The 27,850-nt window shown below is 43.9% G+C and overlaps 1 protein-coding gene and 1 long non-coding RNA gene across 2 annotated transcripts in view; one reads left to right on the top strand and one right to left on the bottom strand.

Moving 5' to 3' along the window:
- Positions 1–27,850, top strand: part of cubn (cubilin (intrinsic factor-cobalamin receptor)) — a 52,797-nt gene that overhangs the window by 1,565 nt on the left and 23,382 nt on the right. The window contains exons 3-34 of the mRNA XM_064949145.1: positions 104–238; positions 406–507; positions 606–709; positions 886–1,012; positions 1,756–1,924; positions 2,622–2,753; positions 3,394–3,489; positions 3,923–4,047; positions 4,477–4,663; positions 4,815–4,933; positions 5,224–5,458; positions 5,617–5,798; positions 5,983–6,145; positions 6,395–6,585; positions 7,029–7,185; positions 8,106–8,281; positions 10,398–10,563; positions 10,800–11,025; positions 11,275–11,405; positions 11,918–12,107; positions 12,392–12,552; positions 12,942–13,123; positions 13,311–13,467; positions 14,465–14,652; positions 19,640–19,799; positions 23,103–23,284; positions 24,824–24,992; positions 25,092–25,273; positions 26,365–26,521; positions 26,755–26,871; positions 27,079–27,192; positions 27,585–27,713. Of these exons, the coding sequence (XP_064805217.1) occupies positions 104–238; positions 406–507; positions 606–709; positions 886–1,012; positions 1,756–1,924; positions 2,622–2,753; positions 3,394–3,489; positions 3,923–4,047; positions 4,477–4,663; positions 4,815–4,933; positions 5,224–5,458; positions 5,617–5,798; positions 5,983–6,145; positions 6,395–6,585; positions 7,029–7,185; positions 8,106–8,281; positions 10,398–10,563; positions 10,800–11,025; positions 11,275–11,405; positions 11,918–12,107; positions 12,392–12,552; positions 12,942–13,123; positions 13,311–13,467; positions 14,465–14,652; positions 19,640–19,799; positions 23,103–23,284; positions 24,824–24,992; positions 25,092–25,273; positions 26,365–26,521; positions 26,755–26,871; positions 27,079–27,192; positions 27,585–27,713 (5,011 nt within the window). The remainder of the gene's footprint in view (positions 1–103; positions 239–405; positions 508–605; positions 710–885; positions 1,013–1,755; positions 1,925–2,621; positions 2,754–3,393; positions 3,490–3,922; positions 4,048–4,476; positions 4,664–4,814; positions 4,934–5,223; positions 5,459–5,616; positions 5,799–5,982; positions 6,146–6,394; positions 6,586–7,028; positions 7,186–8,105; positions 8,282–10,397; positions 10,564–10,799; positions 11,026–11,274; positions 11,406–11,917; positions 12,108–12,391; positions 12,553–12,941; positions 13,124–13,310; positions 13,468–14,464; positions 14,653–19,639; positions 19,800–23,102; positions 23,285–24,823; positions 24,993–25,091; positions 25,274–26,364; positions 26,522–26,754; positions 26,872–27,078; positions 27,193–27,584; positions 27,714–27,850) is intronic.
- On the bottom strand, positions 20,810–21,815 carry LOC135522668 (uncharacterized). Its single transcript, XR_010452714.1, has 3 exons — positions 21,733–21,815; positions 21,574–21,655; positions 20,810–21,226 (listed from the first exon to the last, which is right to left on the bottom strand). It is a non-coding gene; the product is annotated as an uncharacterized LOC135522668 (long non-coding RNA).

The following is a 27,850-nucleotide window of genomic DNA, read 5'->3' as shown; positions in this document are numbered from 1 at the left end:
TGGTTATTACTCTTTATAAACATTAATTTAATAATGGTGAAGAAACATGTAACATCAACTTCCATACCAAGTCTTCTTTACCTCTTACTTCATATAATTTCAGATCAAAACCAACAAAGCTGACATCGACAATATAAAACAAAATGGAGGTGGAACGTCCCCTGATGTCACTAACCAACTCAATACGCTCAACACAAAGGTGTCATCACTTGAAACTAAAGTGACAGCACTAGAACAGGTAAGTACAGTAGGGCCTACTTCTTACATGTTACATATTGAGTATGATGATTCTTACTCTTATTATAACAAATAATAATTTCCCTAACTCCAAACCCCTTATCCTCTTCCTCTCACCCTTATCCTCTGCCTCTGTCCTCTCCTTCTCTCTCTCCCTGCCTCTCCAAGATGGTCCAGAGAAAGACATGTACCAGTAATCCCTGTCAGAATGGAGCCACCTGCCTAGACCTGCTGGACTCTTTTCACTGCATGTGCCCCAGCAACTGGGGGGTAAGTGGACATGGGAGTTGACACGGAGTGAGAGAGAGTGTGTGCGAAGCTGCATGTATGTGTTATTCCTGTTTAAATCTGGTTTTGTGTGGCTGCAGGGTCCCATCTGTGCTGTGGATGTGAATGAGTGCCAGATCTTTGTCGGGACCTCTCAGGGATGTCAGAATGGAGCCACTTGTATCAACACCCCTGGATCCTTTACGTGAGGCCACACACACACACACACACACACACACACACACACACACACACACACACACACACACACACACACACACACACACACACACACAGACACACACACACACTGAGAGACACACACACACACTGAGAGACACACACACACACTGAATCTGTCTTCTTGTATTTCTCTTCCAGTTGCACTTGTTCACCAGAGTGGTCTGGTACCCTGTGTACAACCCGCTATGACGACTGTCAGGGTGCTGCCCAGGACCTGTGTGTCCATGGGACATGCATCGACGCAGACAGAATCACACCGAACGTGGTAACTGTCAATCATCATTCAACAGTGTTGGTCTCCTATTTGATTTCATGGATCTCATCTGTATAAAAACCGAATTGTCCAATTTTCTTTTACTTAGCTGTCGCCTGCCCTGTTTAACTAGCCAAAGATACTTTCATTTAATTAATGAAGACTGTCTAGACAAGGTCATTTATTTCAGCCAACATCTTCACCCTGGTCCCTTGGCGTCAAACCATTAGTTTAATGTGATAAATGCCCTGTGAAGAAAGCAATTACTGGATTAGATTTAGCACTGCTAGCTAACATAGCCTTAATGTTTATATCATTTTATTAGAGTAGACTAGAGCAATGAAACACTTATTTTTCATAGTGATGATAGATCTGAGACCTGGTTTTGAGTAGTAGGGACCGATCCATTACCAGTAGTACAGTGCCGGTGGTCTTACATGGGAGTAGCTATGACCATTTACCCCTTGAATATCGAATCAAATAAATTATTTATAGGCAAAGATGCCTTCGTCCTCTTTTTTTATTTTAAAGACCCTTTGCTAATCTTATTGAGTCTCGGCTCAGTAGGCCATGATAGTCATAGAAATAGAATGACTCTAGAATGACTGTATTTCTATGACGCAGATCATTTCACATTATTGATTCACTACTAGTGCATCTAAATGTGCTCGGTACACATTCTGTACATATTCTATTCATGGGAGTTGACCAGGCCATTAATCCAGGCCATGCCATGTTGTGTTATTTCCTTCCAGCCCAAGTTTAAGTGTGTTTGTGATGATGGTTGGATGGCCCCAGCCGGCAACCCGGCCTGTATCTCAGACGTGGATGAGTGTAGCCTTGCCCAGAAGCCTTGCTCCACCAACCCCCCTGTGACCTGTTACAACACCCAGGGATCCTTCTACTGCGGCTCCTGTCCTGCTGGTTAGAGCCGCTCAGTGCTCACAGTTTCCTTATCATCAATGGTATTGTGGATTAGGTCTGAGGAAACTGATGTTTGCTGACCCAAAATGGCTGTCGTGGTTGGTCACCTCCATGTGGTTGCCAGATGGATGCTTCTTCCATCTTCCAAAATAGCATGTTTTGATCTTGAGTCGAAGTGCTCTCAAATTCAGTTATACAAGAGTACTTCTTAAGACAAAGACATTGCTCCAGCAAATCTGTACTTTACTGTATTTCTAGGGTTTGAATTTGGGAAAGTACAAGAAAGCACAAGATTTGCGATTTGTGAGCGTTATTGAATATCATTTGGAAACGGCTGTCCATAGCTCCTAGCGGGACTGCCCCTCTCAGGCGATACTCTGACATTAAGGGATCTGGGTCCTATTTCTTTACTCTGGGAACAGCCCCATCGTGATTAACTGAACTCTACAGAGGAACACAGGCTGTTCTATGTGTGAAGATGTGTGGATCTTTATGGTGTGTGTGTGTGTGTGTGTGTGTGTGCATCAGTAAATAACAAATGTTATGCTTGCTTGTATATCATTACAATAAACAATGCATCTGTAAACTAAATGTGAATGTAACCTTGAGTAATATGCCACTGCCTAACTGTAATAAACAATGATTTCCTGTATTACAGTAAATGTCCTTAGCACTGTTTGTTGTGCATTTCCCCCAGGATGGCAGGGCAACGGCTACAGCTGTCTGGATATGAATGAGTGTTCCACTAACAACGGAGGATGCTCCACTACTCCCATGGTCCAGTGTCTCAATACCATGGGCTCCTTCCACTGTGGAACCTGTCCTCCAGGTACCCATATCTGTATCTGGAGGAATGTCTTCTGGATCCTCTCCCTCTTCTTTCTTTACCTTCCTCTCTGTACTGTTTTTTGATATCTTTCTAGGAGTTAGAAAATGTTTTCTGTTGCTACAACTGATCTCTTGGTGACACATACACAACATTTAGACCAACATGGTCTTACTCGGGTTACTGTAAGAGTGTCCGTACACAACCCTTGGTTTGAAAGTCAAAACTGAGCTGGTGGATTTGGTGTACCACAGAAGAAAGCTGTCCTTGTTTTCCTGTCCGTGGTTACGGCGGATGCCAGCTGGCAGGTGGATGCTAGCTGACTCCTGGTAGTTTTCAGTAATATAGCTCTGATGAAAAGCAGATGCCTGACTATGTAGTGTGTTCAGCGCTAGCCCCATTCAGAGATCTCTGTGTGTATACTCTCTACCCCTCTGGCTCAGTTTCTGTCTCTCGTTTTCAATCTCACTTTGTCGACCTCTCCTCTGTCTGTCCCTGTTTGTCTCTCATAATTAGTCATTGTGCTCAACGGTATTTTATGGCCCTTTTTTTATCATTCAAAATCTTGCTTTTTGACTAATGTATAGACCCACTGGTTCATTGGTGGATTGATTGATTGGTTAATTGATTGATCTGTATCCAGGCTATGAAGGAGATGGGAGAACCTGCACTCAGGCTAACATCTGTGCCAATAACAATGGAGGCTGCTACCCCCTTGCTACCTGCTCTTCCACTCCAGGTAAACATGCACACACACACACACCTACCTTTACGGTACCTAAAGACCACTGGCTGTGAGGATAAGACAGGGCCATTATAGCAGGCGTTGACAGCTCTGCTCTCTCTCACCTCCCGATGGCTGACATCCACTATGAAGACTGTTACAGCCAGGAGACTAGATTATGATGCTATCTCATGAGTAGAGGCTGTGAGTGCCGAGAGAGCAGAGACACCAGAGATCAATGACCTATTCATCTATGGGAGGAAATGTAGTATACTTTTGTTGCATGGTAGTGAGGGAGATTTGTTTTATTTCTCTAACAAATTGTCATTGTTCGTGCTGTATCCCTTATCCCTCATCTTTATACCCAGTCCAGTAAATGCACCTGTGTCTTTTAATGTTATGGTGAGTGAGTTAATCAGGTATCCTGACTATGTCTCTGTGCTTCCAGGCTCCACCCTCCCAGTGTGCACCTGTCCCCCAGACTACACAGGAAATGGCTACGGCCCAACAGGATGCACCCAGAGCAGCAATATCTGCCAGACCAACAATCCATGTGTCAACGGACAGTGTGTGGTGAGCGTGGGTTACATGGGACTCTAGCAGCTTCACAGTTTCTCAGAACCAGGAGTTTACTCCTTAACCTATGATTAGTCCAGTTTTCATCTATACAGTATATTATTTAAGCAGTAAGGCATGAGGGGGTGTAGTATGTGGCCAATATACCACGGCTAAGGGCTGTTCTTATGCACGACGCAATGCGGAGTGCCTGGATACAGCCCTTAGCCGTGGTAAATTGGCCATATACCACAAACACCCAAGGTGCCTTATTGCTATTATAAACTGGGTACCAACGAAGTTAGACCAGTAAAAATACATGTTTTGTCATATACGTGGTATACAGTCTGATATACTACAGCTGTCAGTCAGTCAATCAGCATTCAGGGCTTGAAAAAACCCTGTTTATAATTGGGTTTTGGTAACATTTTTGCTGTATCCCCCCAGCCTACTTCCAACGGGTATCTCTGTACCTGTAGTCCTGGCTGGGGAGGGGTGAACTGTGACCAGAATGTCAATGAGTGTGCCAGTAACCCATGTCAGAACGGAGGTACCTGCAACGATGGACTCAATGGATTCACCTGTACCTGCACTGACCAGTGGACAGGGCCAACCTGCCAGACCGCACAGCAAGGTGTGTGCAAGTGTTCGTGCCGTCACTGCTTTGCATGTATATCTGTGTCTTTATGGAATGATAAAGAGAAATGGACTTATTTCAGGGCGTTTTGCTGTGTTTGTACAGTGTGTGTACTGTGTGCTTCACTTACCTGTGTGTGTGTTGTCAGTGTGTGGAGGCTACCTGACTGGCCCGGCTGGTACATTCAGCTACCCCAACACCCCTGGTAGTGACCAGTATGACCACCAGGTCAGCTGTGCCTGGGTCATCAGAACAGACGTCAACAAGGTCGGTGTAATCTAATGCCACACAGTCACTTACACGCGACAGGTCCTGGACCAGACTACACATGACAAGACTGGACTCACAGTCTAACAAAGAGTTTGGCATATGCTGTTACATCAGTAGTAATGCAGTATCCCATGGAATAAGCTTTTGTTGATTTGAATGCCTAACAATATGTGACATTTGTTCTATTCATTGTGCACGCCAAGTAGCTATAGAAGATGAGTGAGTACAAGAGAAGTGGAACAGTTCTTTAATGCTGTGTTAATACTGTGGTGTTAATTTCTTCCCAGATTCTACGGATCACCTTCCCTCACTTTGAGCTGGAGAACAGTGCCAACTGCAACTTTGACTTCCTTCAGATCCATGATGGCGAGAGCGCCTCGGCCTATCAGTTAGGGAAGTACTGCGGTACCAGCTCCCCCGCAGAGCTCTTCAGCTCCCACAATGCATTGTACTTTTGGTTCCGCTCTGACCATTCCGTCAACGCAGGCGGCTTCACTGTGGCCTGGACCTCACAGACACCAGGTGTGTGTCTGTGCTTGTGTGTGCCTGTGTGTGTCTGTGTTAGCAAGAGACCTAGACAAAATGTATTATTTGCAATCTACCTGAAATAGCTTAGTCAGGCGTTACCCATGTGCAGTCCTCTCTTCACGGCAATATGTACCTGTTTGTTCCACCTCCAGTATGTGGCGGGGAGTTGACCGAACCCTACGGTAACATCAACTCACCTGGTTACCCTGGCAACTACCCACCCAACCGCGACTGCTATTGGACGGTTGACGTGGCCCCCGGCCTGCTCATCACCTTTGCCTTTGGAACCCTCAGCCTGGAAAACCACCCTGACTGTAACTATGACTACCTGGAGGTGAGGCAGGCACCATGGCATCATGTCCCTTCAGCTATGGAATATATATATATATATATATATATATATATATATATAGCCCCACACATTATGTGAATATTAAGATTTTTCATTTTCATCCGCAACTGTGAAAGTTCTAGGTCTGTTTCTGTAACAGTTGTCTGCCCTTGGTTCTGTGTTCTAGATTCGGGATGGTCTACTCCCAGAAGATACGGTTCTAGGGAAGTACTGCCACAATGTGTCTCCCGCCCCTCTCCAGACCACGGGACCTGCAGCATGGATCCGGTTCCACTCGGACTTCTCTAACTCTGACCGTGGCTTCCACATCACATACACCACCTCTCCATGTAAGAGATCTGTCATATCAACTACTGTTAACAACTGACCTTTGATAAGGATAGGATTATTACAAGGATTCTCTATGTTTTGCAATGTCATATGCAGCTTTTCTTGGTCCCAGATCTTTGTGCTGTTTTGCTCATTCCTATGGTCATTCCATAAATTCCATAAACATCCCAAAGTGGTCTGGGACTAGGCTATTCTAAAGGATCTCCCTCTCCAACTGAAGGTCATGTGTCCGTCTCTCTCTGTTCTAGCTGACCCTGGTTGTGGAGGAACCTTTACAGAGAGCGAGGGCATCATCATCTCCCCCAACTGGCCCAATAACTACGCCCACAACCGCCAGTGTGTCTACGTCATCCGCCTGCCGGCCAATGAGATTGTCTCGCTCAACTTCACGCACATGGACTTGGAGTCCCATAGCGGTTGTGTGTTTGACTATGTGGAGGTACAGTAGTGTGTGTGTTTTTGTTTAGCTATCCTTGTGGGTACCAGAAGTCCTCACAAGGATAGTAAAACAAAGGAATTCTAACATTTGGGGACAATTTCCCAGTCCCCACAATGAAAAATGCAAGGTTAGGTTTAGGATTAGAATTAAGGTTAGGGTTAGGCATTACAGTTAGGTGTAGTTTTAGGGTTAGGATTTCGTGGGGGTAAGGTTAAGGGTTTGGGGTTAAGGAAAAAATAATTTTTGTTGGGAATAAATTCTTTGGTCCCCACAAGGATAGCGATACAAAACTGTGTGTGTGCATGTGTGTGTTTGTGATTGAGATTGTTGGTGGTGTCAAGGTGCTTTGTCTCTGGGAGGGGGATGAGCTATGATGTGTGTACCTGTATCTCTGTGTCCTCGTAACATTGTTCGTGTTCGACTCTCCTGGTTGTGTTTCCCAGGTCCGTGACGGTTCCACAGAGACAGACCCTCTGATTGGGAAGTACTGTGGCTACACCATCCCTGCCCCCATCTTGTCCTCCTCCAATGCTCTCTGGATCCGCTTCAAGTCTGACGGATCAATCACCCGGGCCGGGTTCAGGGCCACATACGAAGTCGGTGAGAAACACAAGCCCTGTCTAACCACACTAGTGGCAAAACACTATCTCTTCACTGTCTTGTCACTGGAAAACCCCAACAAACCACAAGCTCTTCAGATATGCCAAAAAAGCATGACCCGGTGACCTATAGGGTTACTGATAATGTACTGCATCCATATAGTGCTTCTCACTAGGTCTCCAAGCAGTTAAAATCTCTAGTCCTGTGACACGTCTCCCCGATCTCTACCTCTGTAGTAATCACATTTCAGCACAGCTGCCTCGCAGAGCTTATTGAAAGTGTGAGGCTTTTATGTGAAGGATGAAAAGGGCTGTGTATTCAGCTTCTTCTGCCCCCTCCCCCCCTCCATGCAGCTTTGTGTGTGTGTGTGTGGCCATCTCATATGTCTGTATGCCTGGCCTGTGTGTTATTTAACGCAGAGAGACTGAGGTTATATCAGCACAATTGAGTTATTGACATGGTCGTGTTCTGTTCAATGTTCTCTACCTTTCTTAATTAACCTTAAGTCTTCCTGCGGCAATGGCGATCTCTGGTGATTTAAACACACTCTTGACGCGCACCGTGAATAGTGTGTGTGTGTGTGTGTGTACTTTAATGGCCCACCCTCCACTCCATCTTCTGCACCTGGAAATGGCCTGTCATACTGGACTACTTAGTGTCAAAGTTCTCAATGCTGGTTCTCTTCGCTCCGGATTTGCATATACAGTATGTGAAGTGTAACATTCGTGTATGGTGATCTGAGCCAAAAGACCATTTACAGTTTTGTCATTTAGCAGGCACTCTTACAGGTCCTTACTGTTCATTTTCATTATCTGGCCACTGGTTTGCAGTCCATTAGAAGGAATTAACTTGACCTCCTTTTCCAATTAGTTTGTGCATAGCCATCTAGAATTGTCTCAATGGAGTTCTCTCTTTCCCAGGCTGTGGTGGCACCTTCTCTGGGACAGGTCAGATCCGGTCCCCCTACCACCCTGATGCCTACCCCCACAACAAGGAGTGTGAGTGGGTCATCAACCAACCACAGGGCTACGTTGTCACCCTCAACTTCCTCACCTTCGACATCGAGAGTGGCTCCTGTGTATATGACTTTGTTGAGGTATTCAAAATTCACTCCAGCCTTTCATTCTTGAATTCTGCCTCTTATTGTCAAACATTGTCAATGAATATACAGTACCAGTCAAAGGTTTGGACACCTACTCATTACAGGGTTTTTCTTTATTTTTACTATTTTCTACATTTTAGAATAATAGTGAGGGCATTAAAACTATGAAATAGCACATATGGAATCATGTAGAAATTCTCCCCAGAAATGTCCAGGAACTTGCAGGTGCTTGTCGGAAGAGTGGGGTAACATTGCCAAAGCAAATGAAATAGATAATTAACAAAAGTGAAATAAACCATAAAAAAATAGCAATAAACATTAGGAATAGGAGGAGGAATAGAGACATTTAAAAAATGATGGCTATATATGTTGTGCAAATAGTTAAGGTACAAAAGGGAAAATAAATCAACATAAATGAGGGAAAGGGGGATCCCTAGTCAGTTGTACAACTGAATGCATTCAACTGAAATGTGTCTTCCAAATTTAACCCAACCCCTGTCGTATTATCAATGGTGTTTGTTCTTCACTGGTTGCCCTTTTCTTGTGGCAACAGGTCACAAATCTTGGGTCTGTGTAATCTGAGGGAAATATGTGTCTCTAATATGGTCATACAGTTGGCCGGCGGTTAGGAAGTGCAGCTCAGTTTCCACCTCATTTTGTGGGCAGTTTGCACATAGCCTGTCTTCTTTTGACAGCCAGGTCTGCCTTCAGTCGCCTTTCTCAATAGCAAGATTACATAGTAAAGTATGTAAAGTATGTAGAGTATGTACATAGTAAATATTTCCTTAATTTTGGGTCAGTCACGATGGTCAGGTATTCTGCCACTGTAGGGCCAAATAGCATTCTAGTTTGCTCAGGTCTTTTTTTGAAAATTCTTTACAACGTGTCAAGTAATTATCTTTTTGTTTTCTCATGATTTGGTTGGGTCTAATTGTGTTTTTGTCCTGGGGCTCTGTGGGGTTAGTTTGTGAACAGAGCCCCAGGACCAGCTTGCTTAGGGGGCTCTTCTCCAGGTTCATCTCTCTGTAGGTGATGGCTTTGTTTTGGAAGGGTTGAGAATCGCTTCTTTTTAGGTGGTTGTAGAATTTAATGGTTCTTTTCTGTATTTTGATAAATAGTGGGTATCGGCCTAATTCTCCTCTGCATGCGTTATTTGGTGTTTTACGTTTATACACAAGGATATTTTTTCAAAATTCTGCATGCAGTCTCAATTTGGTGTTTGTCCCATTTTGTGAATTGTTGATTTGTGAGAGGACCCCAGACCTCACAACCATAAAGAGAAATGGGTTCCATAACTGATTCAAGTATTATTTGGTAATTGGTCATTGGTATGTCAAATGTTATGTTCCTTTTGATGGCATAGAAGGCCCTTCTTGCCTTGTCTCTTAGATCCTTCACAGCTTTGTGGATGTTACTTGTGGCGCCAATGTTTAGGATGAGATATGTCTAGTTTTTTTTGTGTGCTCTAGGGCAACGGTGTCTAGATGGAATTTGTTTTTTGTGGTCCTGGCAACTGGACCTTTTTTGGAACACCATTATTTTGGTCTTACTGAGATTTACTGTCAGGGCCCAGGTCTGACAGAATCTGTGCATAAGATCTAGGTGCTGCTGTAGACCCTCCTTGGTTGGGGACAGAAGCACCTGATAATCAGCAAACAGCAGACATTTTACTTCAAATTCTAGTAGGGTGTGGCAGACTGTTCTAGTACCGTTGTACTAGTCAGTATATATGCTGAAGAGAGTGGGGCTTAAGCTGCATCCCTGTCTCACCCTAAGGCCCTGTAGAAAGAAATGTGTGTGTTGTTTTGCCAGTTTTTAACTGCACACATGTTGTTTGTGTATGTTTATTTTATAATGTTTAATCCCCAACACCACTTTCCATCAATTTGTGTAGCAGACCCTCATGCAAAATGTTCTTTCTGTATTTCTTTCTCTCTCTCTCGTGCTCTTTCTTTCTCTTGCGCGCTTTCCTTCTTTCTCTCTCTTTCTCGCTCCTTTCTTTCTTTCTCTTTCTCTCGCTCTCTCTCTTCTTACTCTCTCTCGCTTTCTCTCTCTCGCTCTTTCTTTCGCTCTTTCTCTCCTTATCTCTCTCTTTCTTTACCCCCCCCAGGTAAGGGACGGCTCCACAGTGAGCTCTCCTCTGATTGGTACATACTGTGGCAACACCATGCCAGCCATGCTCCAGTCCACCCAGAGGTCCATGTACATCCGTTTCAAGACTGACTCGTCTGTCTCCAACCATGGCTTCACTGCAGCCTATGACTCTGCTATGGAGGGTAAGCCCCTGGCACTCATGGGATATGTCGTTTATTCTGCCTTAACTTAAAGCTCAAGTATCTACAAGTGTGTATGTGTTGTCAGTGAGTGGTATCTATGAGCCTATGTGTCCTGGGACAAATCCTTTGTCTCTGTATAATATTTAAAAAAATATATTAATTGTGTTGACTATGAATGAGGTGTAAAAAGAATAGTAATTTTGAGCCTGTTTCCCTGTTTGATACCACGGTGCCAGGTTGTGGCGCTACTCTCAATGCCCCATCGGGCTCCCTCACCAGCCCTGGCCATCCCAACAACTACCCCCATGGAGTCAACTGCACCTGGTACATCTCTGTCGCCCCAGGCAACCTCATCCGCCTGTCTTTCACCTCCTTCAACATGGAGTACCACATCAGCTGTAACTATGACTACGTGGAGGTGTATGACAATGGCACCGTGGCGACTGGGACCAAGCTTGGCAGGTAGAGTACAGTACACGCAAACAAACCCTTGTCAAGGTGTTAAGAACCCGTGGCAATATGGTGATTACCATAAATCATGTTAATGTGTGTGAACCTTGGCATGATTCAAAGTCAATATGCACTCTAGAAGTGATTCACTCTCGTGATAATTTACTCCCAACTCGACATCAACTCAAACTTCAGTTAACTTCTGTTGATTGTTTGGGAAAGAATAACCCTTTTTTTCCCCTCCGCATGCGGCCTTTCCAGGTACTGCGGTCGGTCCGTCCCTCCCTCTCTGACCAGCACAGACAACCTGATGACTGTCCTCTTTGTCTCCGACATCAGCCTAGCAACCGAAGGCTTCTCTGCCAACTATGTCTCCATCGATGCCACCACCGGTACGGTTACCCTCGGCAACAAGAAACATTACGGTTACCCGTGGCAACCGCTATTTCCATTTACAACCCCCCCCCCAACAACACATTCATTCACAGAATAAGTCACATAAAATCTGTGATATATGAGGGTTAGGAAGAAGAAATCACCGCCACTACGAGTACTGTTACCCTCAACAACATCAAGAATTCAAATGAACAGAAAAATAGAAAATAACTTGTCACATAAAATAGATGCGATACCAGGGTTAGAGGGGGTTCAAACCTTTATAACAAAATAAAGAAAACAAAACAAGAAAACATACAGAAAAGATGGCAGTAGTAAAGTAGAAGATTATATCCGAGTTTGACCAATGCTTTGCCTCTTGCTTGAATGTTACTGTAATTTACTGCACTCAACATTACCCCTTTATGGTGTTGGTGTTGAGGTCTGGTACTGCAAGACTAACCTTATGTTAACCCCATCTCTTTCCCCTCATATTCACTAAATCCTATTTCTCTCATGTCTTCCCCAGACTGTAGTGAGACTTTCACCTCCCCTACAGGAGAACTCAGCTCTCCTAACTTTCCCAGTAACTACCCCAACAACCGCCAGTGTATCTATAAGATCATCGTTGGGGTCAACATGCAGATCATGCTCAACTTCACTGACTTTAATATGGAGGGCTCACCACCCAACTGTGCTTTCGACTATGTAGAGATCAGGTGAGCACCCAGTCATAACGGGCCTGATCTTATTCTGCTGTTACAGGAGGATGTTTGTCAGTTGTATGATGCAATTTCACTTGAGCAATCATTTTGGTGTAGTTCGCAGCCTGCCAGGCAAGAGAACCCATGCCAAAGTGAGTGACTGTGAAACCAATGTACAATAATGTGATTAGAATCAAAGGAGAACTATGTCAGCATGCGTGACGAGGTGAAAGCTGTTAATATAGCCAGCAACTTTAATGCCACTATTTGTATCTCCCACGGTTCTCTCTGTCCCACAGAGATGGCGGTTTTGAAACCTCTCCTCTGATTGGCAAGTTCTGCTCCAACCAGAGGCCTCCAATGATGGTGTCCCATAGCAACCGCCTGTGGCTCATGTTCCATTCTGACTCCTCTGTCACCCTCCCTGGCTTCAGGGCACACTGGGACGGCACACAGACAGGTGGGTGTGTAGGAGATATGTCTATTTCATTAGCATCATCTTCAGCAGATTGGGTGGTAGGGTAGCCTAGTGGTTAGAGCGTTGGACTAGTAACCGGGAGGTTGCAAGTTCAAACCCCTGAGCTGACAAGATACAAATCTGTCGTTCTGCCCCTGAACAGGCAGTTAACCCACTGTTCCTAGGCCGTCATTGAAAATAAGAATTTGTTCTTAACTGACTTGCCTAGTTAAATAAAGGTTAAATAAATATATATTTTTTTAAAGCAGGTATTGTGATACATACCCTAAAATGTACTATACTTGAACTACTCCGAATCTTAACTCCATCCCTCTGTTTGTACCTCTCTCCTCCTATTCCTCTCCTTTTGTTCATGCCCTTTCCCAACCTAGGCTGTGGAGGTACTCTGACCACCAGTTCGGGAGGGTTCTCCTCTCCTAACTACCCCCTACCCTACCACACTAACGCTGAGTGCTACTGGCTGATCAAGGCCGGCGCTGGGAGCCTGATCACTCTCAGCTTTGGTGACTTCGATCTGGAGTCCAGCACCAGCTGTACATATGACTACCTGGCCGTGAGTACAGAGCACTGTTCAAGGTTATCACACCCACATAACAGTCGGTCAGTACAAACTGAAATTGAACAGGAGAGACTATGTGTTTATGGCATTGCTGAAAGAAAAGCATATCCCTTGCCCCTTTCGATATCTAACATAATGTCTGTCTGCCTGCCTGCCCATCTGTCCGCCCGTCTGTCCGTAGGTGTACGATGGGAACAGCACTAATGCTCCACAGCTGGCCAACCTGTGTGGGTCTCAGTTGCCCGCCCCAATCAACTCCAGTAGGAGTGAGCTCTATGTGAAACTACGCACAGACAGTGTCGTCGCAGCTGGAGGCTTTGTGGCCATGTATACAACCAGTGAGCATCTATCTATCTATCTATCTATCTATCTATCTATCTATCTATCTATCTATCTATCACTCTCACTCTCACTCTCACTCTCACTCTCACACACGTCTAGCTTTACGCAAATATACCTCCCCAGTAGCCACTCCATGTAATTGATGTGTCAACATGTCCTAATGGAGCTGTTGGGTGATTATATGCCATCTGGCTTTCCAAAGACATTCAGCCATCTCTGTTTGCTGCTTGAGCTGGTACGCTCATGTTGATTTTGCTATCATTTTGTAGGTTCCATTTTACTTTCTTGTTATCCAATTTGTACATGTTTACTTTGACATAGTTACGTTTGAATCTTGAGATACAGTAAACCTTACTACAGTTCATGCCATACCATACCTAAGAGGCTTACAAGTGGTATCCCAGGGTGCCTTTTGTTTGGTTTCCATGGAAATGGGGTTAGGGAACGCACTCTTGAGGTTCGAGAGGTGAGGAGACCGAGTTGCCAGAGGTACTCGCACTACAAAAGAATGTCAGAGTGGGGACTGGCTTTTGTTCTTATTGTCAGTGTTGTCAAATGGGCTTTCAGGAAGTCATGCTGAAAGAACAAGAGGTCACTCTTAGTGAAGTCTATCTTGTTTTGTTTCTGTCACAGCGCTTTCCAATTTGGCCCTGGACTCATGTTCTCATTCTGGCCCTGGAACACTAATTGTCACTTAGGTTTATACAGAGAGGTCAGCTCTGTTCTGAAGATTTATTTAGTTATTCCTGGAAAAATAACACACTTTCAGTTTGACTCTCAGTTGAAAAGTACAACGTTTGCCTTTTTGTTGGCTCTCATGCTTAAGCTTGACATTTCTGTCCTAAACCACAATGTACATTTATTTCCTTTTAATATTGGAATATATTTTGGTAACAAGCAAATATATCCCTATATCACCATGAAATCTAGTAAATGGAATACTGCTAAATTCACTAAACACGTTACTATGAGCTCACTCTCTGTCTTCCGTAGACTGTCAAGGTGTGCTGATCGCCAACCAGGCGCGTGGGGAGATTGAGTCTCTGAACTACCCCAACACCTACCCCCACAACTCCCTGTGTAGCTGGACCATCCAGGCCTCCATGGGCAACACCATCAACTACACCTTCATGACCTTTGACCTGGAGGCGACCAGCGTCTGTAGTTTCGACTACGTCAAGGTGGGAAACAGTGCAAGATAATGTGATGCTAGTGCGGTTTAATGAACTCTAATCAGAGTACCATCATAACATTTGGAAACTGAATGGATCTAATGATAGAGGTTGAAACTGAGAAACTGTCCCTGTTGACCTGAGCTGAGCTTTCTGTTCTCCCGGATGACATCACTCCAGGAAAGGCATCGTCAGGTCAGGAGGTCAGAACCCCCTTCATGTGATTAGTGTTGCGTGTTAGTAGTCATTGGTGATGGGTTGGCCTATTCAATTCTGGGAGGAAGTATCAGTTTCCTCTGCTGTGCTCTACTGACTCACCACATGGACAGGGAGCAGGAGACAGATGGACCGCTGACTCTGCTTATAGTGTACACAGTGACTGGTTCTCACTACATGCATCAACACTTTTGACATTACCTGATAGGTGTGAGTTTTGATGCAATTTTTAAAATATATTTCTTAGTGAGAAGTTGGATTTCAGCTCTCTCTCTCCTCTGTACAATAGTTACTAGTGTCCTGGACTGAGCTGAAATAGAATGTGACTGAAACCTGCATGGGAAGTAGTTGATAGACAGTTTCCTGTGATCTGCACAAGTTCTCACAGGTTTTCTTCAGGGGTTCCTTTTGACATGATTTTCAAGGAAGACCCAATTTCTTAGAACATGCTACAAGGCGGACCTTTCATGGCTTACATAATACAAGTGAGTTCTATGGCTCTTCATCTAACTCACTCACTGGAAATAAATGTCTTTGTGGAAACAAAATAGTGCTGTTTTCAACTCGCCCCCTGGTCACCATGACAACCCCAGCACACATGGATGACATCATGGGCTCTTGTAGTTAAATAGACTCTTTCTGTGCTGGTCTCGATTTCCTGGAGACTGGTAATTCACCTCCTCCTACTGCCCCTCTATTTGGCTAGGCTGATCTCACCACCGTTTTTGTTGCCTCTACTCTATTCCACAGACCTGCAACTTTATGGTGCCAGTCTAAGTATTTTACTCATAGAACACTGTATGGCACAAATGACACCCCTATGGGCCTTGGTTGAAATTAATGCCAAATATTTAATAATTTTCAGTGTACAGAACACAAATGTCTCATGAAGATTGTCATGACATTGTACTCTCAAATAATGTTGATTGTAACTGAGGGAACAATAACCTTGTTGCAAATCACCAGCAACACATTACACAATCGTAATTCAACTCTGTAGTTATATTGGTCTGCGTTGTCCTTTAGTCCTCACAGTATATCCACAGGCTTATGGTAATCTTCTGTTTGTTTACTTTTAGATGCAATGAATCTGAGATGTCAAGCTTTGTATTACATGAAAGGTCATATTCTTCATCCTCGTCATTACCTGGTCTAACATCTGACCTCTAACCCCCATAGAATGTATGGCCTGGTTAGTGCAGATGAGGTAGAGTAGGTTAACATCAATAACACAGAGGTCTTAACAGGGAATGATTCATCTATCCAGCTTTAATTTCACCTCTTCAATCTTAGGCCTCTAAATCCATTCACTGACATGTAGACATACAGTGGGATCCATAATTATTGGCACCATTGATAAAGATGAGCAAAAAATACTATGTCAAATTAATAATACAAATACTGAGCTATATTGTATGCTAATAACATTTGGAGAATTATAATATGTTATACTAATACAGTTGGTCAGTAATAAAAATTCAACTGTCTAAAAAAGATGGGGGTACATTTTTAACACCCGTTTTCAATACTCTAGCACCTTACCCTTGCGAGGATAATGACAATGAGCCCCTTTATTAAAAAAATATTAGATTGGCGAACACATTGGGAGGGATCTTAGACCATTCCTCCATGCAGAATCTTTCCAGATCCTTGATATTCTTGGTCTGCACTTATGGACTGCCTGCTTCAATTCAAACCACAAGTCCGGAGTCTGTGATAGCTATTGGCTGGTTTCACCTCAAAATGCACAAGAAAGAGGATGTCTGACAAGTAGTATGGAGCTGCGGCTTAGAGTATTGTTTCTTCATCCTATGTCATGTATTCTCTGTGAATTTGGTGAGTTTTTAGGCGCATATGAGTCATAGGACACATCTCCTTCGCATAGAGTTAATCAGGCTGTTGATTGTGACCTGTGGAATGTTGTCCCACTCTTCAATGGCTGTGCGAAGTTGATGGATATTGGCGGGAACTGGAACATGCTGTCGCACACATCGATCCAATCTTTTTCACAACGTTGACATCAACAAATCACTCACCCACACGTCACCATACATGTGGTCTGCAGTTGTGAGGCCTGTCAGACATACTGCCAAATTCTCTAAAATGACATTGGAGGCGGCTTATGGCTGAACATTCAAGTCTCTGGCAACAGCTTTGGTGAACATTTCTGCAGTCAGTGTGCCAGTTGCACGCTCCCTCAACTTGAGACATCTGTCTCAGTTCTTCAAGCTTTGTCAAGTTGGTTGTTGATCATTGCTAGACAAACATTTTCAATTCTTGCCATAGATTTAAGTCAAACTGTAACTAGGCCACTCAGGAACATTCAATGTCGTCTTGGTAAGAAACTCCAGTGTATGTTTGGCCTTGTGTTTTAGGTTATTGTCCTGCTGAAAGGTGAATTTGTCTCCCAGTATCTGTTGGAAGGCAGGCTGACCCAGGTTTTCCTCTAGAATTTTGCCTGCTCTTAACTTTATTCCGTTTATTTTAATCCTGAAAAACTCCTTAGTCCTTGCGATGACAAGCATACCCATAACATGATGCAGCCACCACCATGCTTGAAATTATGAAGAGTGGTACTCAGTGATGTATTGTGTTGGATTTGCCCCAAACATAATGCTTTGTATTCAGGACATAAAGTGCATTTCTTTGCCACATGTTTTTCTGTAGTGTTTTTATTGTAAACACTTTGCATGTTTTGGAATATTTTATTCTGTACTGGTTTCCTTATTTTCTCTATAAGTTTGTTGATCCATCGTCAGTTTTCTCCTACCACAACCATTAAACTCTGTAACTGTTTTAAAGTTACCATTGGCCTCATGGTGAAATCCCAGAGCGCTTTCCTTCCTCTCTGGCAACTGAGTTAGGAAGGACGCCTGTATCTTTGTAGTGACTGGGTGTATTTATACGGTCTAGAAGAAAAAGAAACGCACACCTATAAAGACGAGGTGCTGGCTAGCGGAGTAGAAACTTGAAAATAAAAATAAAAGAGAGCCGCACACTCTTGGAGCTCAGATGCTGTCGAAACGTTGGTATTAAATTTTTGCATCTGAGCTCCTTGGGTGTATTTATACACCATCCAAAGTGTAATGAATAATTCACCATGCTCAAAGGGATATTCAGTGTCTGCTTTTACCCATCTACCAATAGGTGCCCTTTGCGAGGTGTAGGAAAACCTCCCTGGTCTTTGTGGTTGAATCTCTGTTTGAAATGTATTGCTCGACTGAGAGACCTTACAAATAACTGTATGTTCGAGTTATAGAGATGAGGTAGTCATTAAAAAAGAATGTTAAACACGTATTATTATACTCTATTATACTGCGTGGCCAGGTACGACTCCAACACCATCATTAGGTTTGCAGATGACACAACAGTGGTAGGCCTGATCACCGACAACGACGAGACAGCCTATAGGGAGAAGGTCAGAGACCTGGCCGGGTGGTGCCAGAATAACAACCTATCCCTCAACGTAACCAAGACTAAGGAGATGATTGTGGACTACAGGAAAAGGAGGACCGAGCACGCCCCACTTCTCATCGACAGGGCTGTGGAGCAGGTTGATAGCTTCAAGTTCCTTGGTGTCCACATCAGCAACAAACAAGAATGGTCCAAACACACCAAGACAGTCGTAAAGAGGGCCCGACAAAGCCTATTCCCCCTCAGGAATGGGTTCTCAGATCCTCAAAAGGTTCTACAGCTGCAACATTGAGAGCATCCTGACTGGTTGTATCACTGCCTGGTACGGCAACTGCTCGGCCTCCGACCTCAAGGCACTTGAGAGGGTGGTGCGTATGGCCCAGTACATCATTACTACCTCAATTAGTCCGACTGCCGGTGCCCCCACACATTGGCTACCCGGACTATCTGCATTGTGTCCCGACACCCACCACCCACCAACCCCTCTTTTACGCTACTGCTACTCTCTGTTTATCATATATGCATAGTCACTTTAACCATATCTGCATGTACATACTACCTCAATCAGCCTGACTAACCGGTGCCTGTATGTAGCCTCGCTACTGTTATAGCCTCACTAATGTTATTATTCACTGTCTTTTTACTGTTGTTGTTTATTTCCTTACTTATCTATTGTTCACCTAATACCTATTTTTTTACTTAAAAATTGCACTGTATTCGGCACATGTGACAAATATTGCACACAGAGTGAGTCCATGCAACTTATTATGTGACTTGTTAACAACTTTTTTTACTGCTGAACTTATTTAGGCTTGTAATAACAAAGGGGTTGAATATTTTGATTTTTTAATTAATAATTCCACTGACATTAGGGGCATTGTTTCTAAGCGAGTGACACAAAATCTCTATTTAATCCATTTTAAATTCAGGCTGTAACACAACAAAATGTGGAGAAATTCAAGGAGTGTGAATACTTTCTGAAGGCACTGCCCTTCTTAGATTAGACCCCCCAGTTTTCACCTCCCTTTCAGGCCTCAGAATATGTCAGGATTCATTAATCTCATCTCCTCTCTCCTCCCCTCTCTCTGTTCTGGTCTGTTACATAAGAATACACCATGCCAAGACAATGGAGCTTATTGTTGCATTGTCACCATCTCACCACTATACTAACACATTATGTTTACAATAGGAAGCCATATTTCCGGTTATTAGTACATATGTTTGAATTTATATACATTTCCTGTAGCTCTGAAGTCCTGTGAAGCTAGAGAAATATGTATGCTTGTATTTGTAGCTTTATTCTAATATTTATTCTGTTTTCTCAGAATAGCTAACAATTCCTAAACTTTTTTGATATTTTCCCCAGCTGTACAATGGTCCCAATGATCAAGCCCCTCTGATTGGCTCGTACTGTGGGAGCACGCCCCCTCCGGCTAACACCACCACTAGCTCCTCTCTTCATATGGTGTTCCGCACTGACTCCTCAATTGCCATGACGGGCTTCCAGATGCTCTGGTACCAGAACGGTGAGACCACAAACACAACCACAACTAACTCTTGTACCACAACACAACATAAGTAATAGAACCACAACCGTACACAACAAACTATCTGTGTCCAAAATGGCACCCTATTCCCTTCATAGTGCAGTACTTTTGACCAGCAAAACCCGCCCATCTGGCACTCCAGGTAAGCTAGAGCAAATATTTCAAATAGTATTTAAAACCAGGTCTGACTGTTAGTATGAATATCACGTTTTACTAGCTAGATCGAAGAGGGACAACAAATACCACGCCCCACCCCCCTTCCTCTTACTGCTGTGTTCCATTATGATGTCATCTGTTCCTACTCTTCACTTCTTTCCCAAACAACTCTGGGAACTCCCCCTGCCCTCACTCCCACATAGGAAAGGGCCTTACTGGACGATTCATTGTAAATAGGCCTAAAGTACAGCCAAAGTGGTCTGTGTTGAATTATTTAGTATAAGACTGAATGGAGGGAACTGGCAAGAGAAATTGTCAAATGTGACTGCTTGTGGTAGAATATGCATTTGTCATAAAATACACTCCTAATTTAAAGTAATCCCATGTTTCTGGGATATTCAATGATTTACAACACAGAGCTAGTCTGTGGAGCTAGTCTGTGGAGCTAGTCTGTGGAGCTTGTCTGTGGAGCTAGCCTGTGGAGCTAGCCTGTGGAGCTAGTCTGTGGAGCTAGTCTTGGGAGCTAGTCCAAAGGAAAAGTTAGATCCAGACTACCTGGAAAGCTGTAAGAGGCTTGTGGAAGATAAGAGATGCCACAAAGTTTAGAGGCCAGCATTCCTGTTGATTTTTCATCAAGTATTACACTCCAATTTGGTTAATATTGAAGGAGTTGTAATTAGCTCAAAGTCGTTTACAGATTCATTGTTTGTGCTCTACATTGCACAATTACGGACATTTGCATTCCCATTTGCAACACATGCAGTGTACACACAGTATCATTTTTACAAATTGTTCACTAGCCATTCGGTCCTCTGCTTTTATTTATATTCCACAACACTGAGATTTACTGAGTGAAATGATCTTGATCGTCATAGACCCATCTAGATTCCCATAGACGAACATAGATCTCATTCCCTTCCTCCAACTGCACATGTGATCCCATTAGATACACTAGCCCAGTCGCCAGCGCTGTTTCCCTTAGAAGTTACAAGTAATTGACCATTTTTCATCAGCGACGTAAAATATTGGCCTGCATTGTAGTTATGATATTATGTGAAGTGATAGAGATTAATGTAGAAAAGTTGTGCAATAGACCATAATGCAGTTGTCTTCATTCATCACGATGTAAATATGACCTGTATTTGGGCTATAAGCGTCTTGCTGTAGATCTTGCTGTAGATCAGGGTGGTGTCCGACGTACCCGACACCTTGTCCAGCTAAGAATTCCGCCTTTGGTTTGGCCAGGGTACCTGCAGAGTGTTTGAACTTGAGTGATATAATCACTCATGTTAAATGCTGTAACAAACTATAGTGAACAGTTACCGTATTAGCATATTTCATCCAAACATTGGGAAAGGAAGTTAGCCTAACCCTTTCAACGTTAAAAATGTTTGATGAAATTAATGAACACATTGATAATATACAGATCATGAATAACAATCCTAAATCATAATTTGACAGCTTGTGAATACCGTATGCTCGGGGGATAATGCTGTACGATTTGGAATGGAAATGATACTCACAATCTTTAAATAAAATAACTGTCATGACCACAGACTCGGTAAATGAGATTGTAGAATGCAGGTAACAATGTTACCTGCATTCTTCTTCAGCTCCCCCACCTGGCTCTCCATGTCCCTGAGCTCAGCCACTGTGATGCCCAGTTGGGATGTAAAGACCTGGAGAAATATGAATATCAAGCTTTCTAGACCGATTATTGAAAGGGCGTAGTGTAAATCTATGAATTTCGTATTACCTTCATTCACTGTCTGTAGGGTAGCCACTGTAGACTCCGCCCCTGTCAGTCTGGCCTTCAAGTCCCTGAGCTCAACCACTGTGGTGCTCAGTTGGGATGTAAGCTTTAGCGAGCTTTCAGACTCAACTAGGCTCCACCTGCCTCACACTGGCACTCAACTCCAATGAGCCATTGTATTGTAAGTAGAAGTGTTTTTAAGGGCCATCGTTTGAGACATTACCGACCATAATGGACAAAACAGCGGAGAGTTAAGGTGAGCTCAGTTTATGAATCAGCCAATTTTGAATCCATTATTTATTTTTAAAAGAGAAAAATAACAGCTCTAACGGGTTAAATAGTCTATTAATTGATACCTTTGATCTCAGTCTGTAAGACAGCCACTGTAGACTCCTAGCTGCTTAGCTCCTCCTCAGTCGATTTCAGTCTGGCCTCCATTCCTTCTATCTTTATCAGTAAAATAAATGTCAGGCTGGCTGCTTCTCCCTGAGTCTTCAAGGATTTGACTATTAGCTTCCTGACTCTCTGCCCTCTCCCTCCACATGTATCTCAGAAGTGATCTCATTCCCTGTCAATATGCCTTCGATCTCTTCCCCAGTCCGACCACCACACAATAACACCAACAGAGCTGCAACACCCCTCATTCTTTACCTGGACTCTCAACGTCGTTAGCCTTCCTATGTTGAGCCCACTAGGATCTTCCAAGCCCTGTAAACACATATCCATGTGAAATGTTTAGTGAGGTCTATGTGTCTTTATGGAAAACTAGGACATGCTCTGACAGTCAAGGTTTTGGGGAATGTGCATCTGTTTGGTTAATGTTGCGTTGCCAACTCATGTGAACGTGTTATCATCATGGTTCATCTTGTTCATGTTTAATATGGTGACAACAGCATGACTTTTGCAGGAACATGTCGTTGATCTAGTTTGTTGCCCCCTACTCGAGGTAAATTGCTCTGTGTAATTACATTGGTGTAGTATGGTAACACCTCATACAGTATGGACAGGATCTGTTTAGTTGGTAATCAACTGTATAAATACTGTATAAAATTACACACCTTAAATGACAGGTGGATTGTTGTCATGATTAGTCTCTGTGACCAACACTAACCAGCATCTCTTTCATCTTTCCTATCACTGTGTCCCAATTACCTCTTTCCTCCCATCTTGCACTTGTTCACTTCCCTTCAATGATTTGAAAGGACTGGTATAGCAAATATGGTGGAATCTCCCTATAACCCATAGCTTCAACAATCCAATGCTTTTAGATGTGTGGGAAGTGGTGAGCAAGTATACACTTCAGGTTAAAGGAGAGATTAGTGGGACCCACCCCTTGTCTCCATCAGCCTCAGACTCAGTGTGGCCCCCTACAGGTTGTGGTGGGGATCTGTCTGGTCCCACGGGTTCCTTCAACAGCCCAGGATACCCCAACAGATATCCCGACAACAGAGAGTGTTTCTGGTACATTCAGACTGCCACAGGAAGCAGCATCACCATTACCATCTATGAGTTTGATGTGGAGTACCACCCTGACTGCAACTATGACGTGCTGGAGGTAATGTGTGTGGTGTGTCAATGTGTGTGTTGGTGTGGCTCTTAGGGAGTATGTATTTGATTCTGCGTATGTATGCCAGAGTTGTGTTGTGCTCCCTCCTGTGCTAGCTGTACCCAGAGGGCCTAGCGCAGAGTAGCTCACGCCAGTGGAATGCTGACTTCCACCAGACAGAACAGTGAATAGAGCCAGTGGAGCAGAAATGACCTGGAAATCACAGCTTTGGGAGCTAGCTAGCTGGCCTTTTTCTGGTCCAACTGCCTCCAATGCTGGACTAGCCCCGACCACTGCCAAACTACCCACAATTCCAAAGGCTGGTGCCACACCCTAACGCCCCACAAATGTCACTTCATCATCATGTGGTTATCAGCTGCTTCTTCCTGTCCTGTAACTGACCAAAGATGTTTGTTATTGAGGAAACCATCTGTAGTCCAGCAACACATGTGAAGGATGGTTTGACAATTAGCTAATTTGATTCCCATATGTCCTATTTTTAAACCAGACAAATGAGCATAGATAAGGATATGAACATAGTTAAGTGAAAACCTCAGGTCTAAATATGCAGTGACAGTCCGAATATGTATTCTGTAGGGTCTTTGTTCCCTTCAATGGCCCGTTGTTGCTACATCAGGTTGTATGTACACTGAGTGTACAAAATATTAGGAACAACTTCCTAATATTGTGTTGCATCGCCTTTTTGCCCATAGAAAAGCCTTAATTCGTCGGGGCATGGAATCTACAAGGTGTTGAAAGCATTCCACAGGGATGCTGGCCCATGTTGACTCCAATGCTTTCCACAGTTGTGTCAAATTGGCTGGATGTCTTATGGGTGGTGGACCATTCTTGATACACACAGGAAACTGTTGAGCGTGAAAAACCCAGCAGCGTTGCAGTTCTTGACTCAGCTGATGTACGAAGGGCTATATAAATAAATTTGATTTGATTTTTGACACACTCAAACCAGGGAGCCTGGCACCTACCACCATACCCCTTTCAAAGGCACTTAAATCTTTTGTCTTGCCCATTAACCCTCTGAATGGCACACATACACAATCCATGTCTCAATTGTCTCAAGTCTTTAAAATCCCTCTTTAATGTCTTCTGTCTCCTCCCCTTCATCTACACATATTGAATGGAACACTGGTCACTTTAATGTTTACATACTGTTTTACCTATTTCATATATTTATATATATACTGTATTCCAGTTCAACTTATGCTGTATATATACTGTTCTATCCAAGTATTCTTCAGATATACTACATATTATATTGACATACTGTCCATAATATCTATACATTCCATAACATTAGCACATTGCTCACACATTGCTCATACTACAATAATTCTTCATTACATTATTTTACTTTTAGACTAGTTTGTATTGTTAGATATTACTGCACTGTTGGAGCTTGGAACACAAGAATTTCACTAGGTCCAGACCTGTCAGCTCTCTGTCCACCACCACCATTTAACTGTATCTTCCATAACCCTTAAGACCTGAACCTCTAACCCTTAATTTCTAACCCCTGTCTTTCCACAGGTATACGGAGGCCCTGACCTTTCAGCCCCGAGGCTGGCCCAGCTCTGCACCACCACCTCCAGCCCCCTCCAGGTCTCCAGCACAGGGAACATGGTCACAGTCCGCTTCAAGTCTGACCCCTACGTCAGTGGCCGAGGATTCAATGCCAGCTGGGTCGAGGTCCAGGGAGGTGGGTGATAGTGGGCTGTAGACGCATACTGTACTGCACATACACACAAACACACAGGTTTTCACCAAATCCCGCTCCCTCTCCTCTCTTCCTCCCTAGGATGTGGAGGTCCGATCAAGGCCCCCAGTGGAGAGATCCACTCCCCCAACTACCCCGCCAACTACCCCAACACGGTGGACTGTTCCTGGACCATCTCAGTGGACATAGGCCACCGGGTCCTCTTCAACTTCACTGACCTGGACATAGAGCTCCACTCCACGTGCCAGTGGGACCATGTAGCTGTGAGTGACTTACTTTCTGAATGACAACGTGTGTATGGTATTATTACTCCTGGGATGAGGAGGAAGTGAGGAATGTGGTTGTGGTTCTAGTGTCTTTATGCCAGTATCTCTCTCAATGTCACGGCATTGGCAAGTCCACACTAACAGATGTCAAGGTCCTCTGAAAGAAACTTGGCATCTGAACACTGAGACATTCTATTGAAATATCAACCGCTGTTCTGAGGGCAGTTTCCAATCTGTCCCTCCCACTGCCTGTGCCGTTCTAAGTGGCCTTTGTCACCATCCTCCCATCCCCCCCATCACAGAGAGACAAAACGTGAACAGGCCAGAGCTCTTTGTCTCTGTGGTTTGGCCGTCTTCTTGTCATCTTCCAGGGCCCATTGTTAACACAGTGAAGGGCAGATAGTACTACTGAAATGATGTGAATGCTAACACCCTGATGTCCCTCTGGTCAAGTGCCCTAGTTGTCGGTGACAAAAGCTAGTGCTACAGATTCTGTTCAGGGAAACAAGTAGAATTCAGTCTATGCGAAAGAGCATTCAGTGTGTAAGATACAAGCTGCTATGAAATACTGCGTTGAGGTTGCCAACAGAATAGTTATCCTTTGAAAAGCCCCTGTATGAGTCAGGCAGGTAGCCTAGTGGTCAGAGCGTTGGGCAGTAACCGAAAGGTTGCTTGATCGAATCCCCGAGCTGACAAGGTAGACATCTGTCATTCTGCCCCTGAACAAGGCAGTTAACCCACTGTTCCTAGGCCGTCATTGTAAATAAGAATTTGTTCTTAACTGACTTGCCTAGTAAAATAAACATTAAAAAAATTAAATAAAGAGCTGGTGAATGTCATTTTTTCACTTCATTGAACTACAGGAAAATTCTGAATATCAACTTCTCATCTTTACGTTCCGTGTGTGTGTGTGTGTGTGTGTGTGTGTGTGTGTGTGTGTGTGTGTGTGTGTGCGTGTGTGCGTGTGTGCGTGTGTGCGTGTGTGCGTGTGTGCGTGTGTGCGTGTGTGCGTGTGTGCGTGTGTGCGTGTGCGCGTGTGCGCGTGTGCGCGTGTGCGCGTGTGCGCGTGTGCGTGTGTGTGTGTGTAGATCTATGATGGACCCAGTATATCTGCTCCGCTGCTGGGTCAAGTGTGTGGTCAGACACGGCCCGCCCCCATCACCTCCACCCAGAACACCATCTTTGTGCGGTTCAGATCTGATGCCAGCCTCAACCACCGGGGCTTTGCCGCCACCTTCTCCGAGGGTGAGTGATCAGCACAGCTGGCACGGCAATAGATACAAATATTGATACATATACTTTACCTCTATTAGCCGTTATTGAGACATTGAACACATTTCTGGTTTATTATAAAAAATATTTATGTGGGCGAAGTCTGTTCCAATATTGATAAACATATGTTTATAAAACACATTTTGTTATAAAAGTGTAGATTTTGGTTTGGATTCTTATTCGTAAGAAACTTTTATTTCTCTCAGCTTGTGGAGCCACCTTCTTGACAGATGACGTGGGTGGGGCCATCGCATCGCCACGGTACCCTGCTGTTTACCCAGCCAATCAGAACTGCAGCTGGATCATCAAGGCTCAGTTGCCATGTGAGTTAGCCAATCACACCACAGATACACACCACTCGATCCACTGCACTACAACTCCCATTCATTTCAATGGCCTGCCAGCTTTGGTATTTGTATTAACCAGTGATACTTTGTTTTTATATTGCAATGTAATTGATAGTTATCTGTAACAAACTAAAGTGATGCTGTGTCTTGTTTTCTCTTTCCACACTCTACCCAAATGCACAGTCAACCATGTGACCCTGTCGTTTACGGACTTTGAGCTGGAGAGTCTCAACTCCAACTGTTCCCACGACGCTGTGGAAGTCCTAGATGGAGATAACTACATGGCACCAGTCATTGGTAAGGTCATGTTACAGAAAATAAGTAATATGAAATAATACAGATCAGTGCTACACAGTGGATACTGGTCCTCTGAGGCTACATACTATAGAAGAATATTAACAAGAACGGGATATAACAAGGACTGTGTAACCCTTTACACTCGTAACTGTATACGGTGGAAAATGGCAGATTTGAGCACTGATCACCTCCTAAATTGGTACGCTGTGGCTGTACCGTAACATGCTCATAAAAGTACATTCCCACGAGTGTGAAGGTTAATGTCATTGTTGCAGCACGTGGCCTTTAACATGAAAAAAAATACTGTGTCGAAGTATTACTGATTACTACTCCAACACAATGATAGATGATGTTTTCCATGTTAGTTGTGGTGATATTTATTTTCCCCTCAGGTCGTTACTGTGGCACTGAGATCCCTCACCCAGTCACATCGTTCAGCAACGCCCTGGTCGTCAACTTTGTCTCTGACTCCTCTGTCGCCATGAAGGGCTTCAGAGCAACCTACACTGGCTCCACCTCAAGTAATGTGTCTATTAGTGGGACCCTATGGTTGTGTCACATAAGGTCTTAAAGTACCTTCAGAAATTGAGTTTGATTCCACACATCTACTGCTGCCTATTGCCTATCTTTTTGGAAATCTCCATATCATTTGACAGTT

This window comes from Oncorhynchus masou, chromosome 30 (assembly GCF_036934945.1).
Source record: "Oncorhynchus masou masou isolate Uvic2021 chromosome 30, UVic_Omas_1.1, whole genome shotgun sequence".
Taxonomy (NCBI): domain Eukaryota; kingdom Metazoa; phylum Chordata; class Actinopteri; order Salmoniformes; family Salmonidae; genus Oncorhynchus; species Oncorhynchus masou.
The sequence above is the reverse complement of the archived record's forward strand: the minus strand, read 5'-3'. Positions and strand labels throughout refer to the sequence as shown.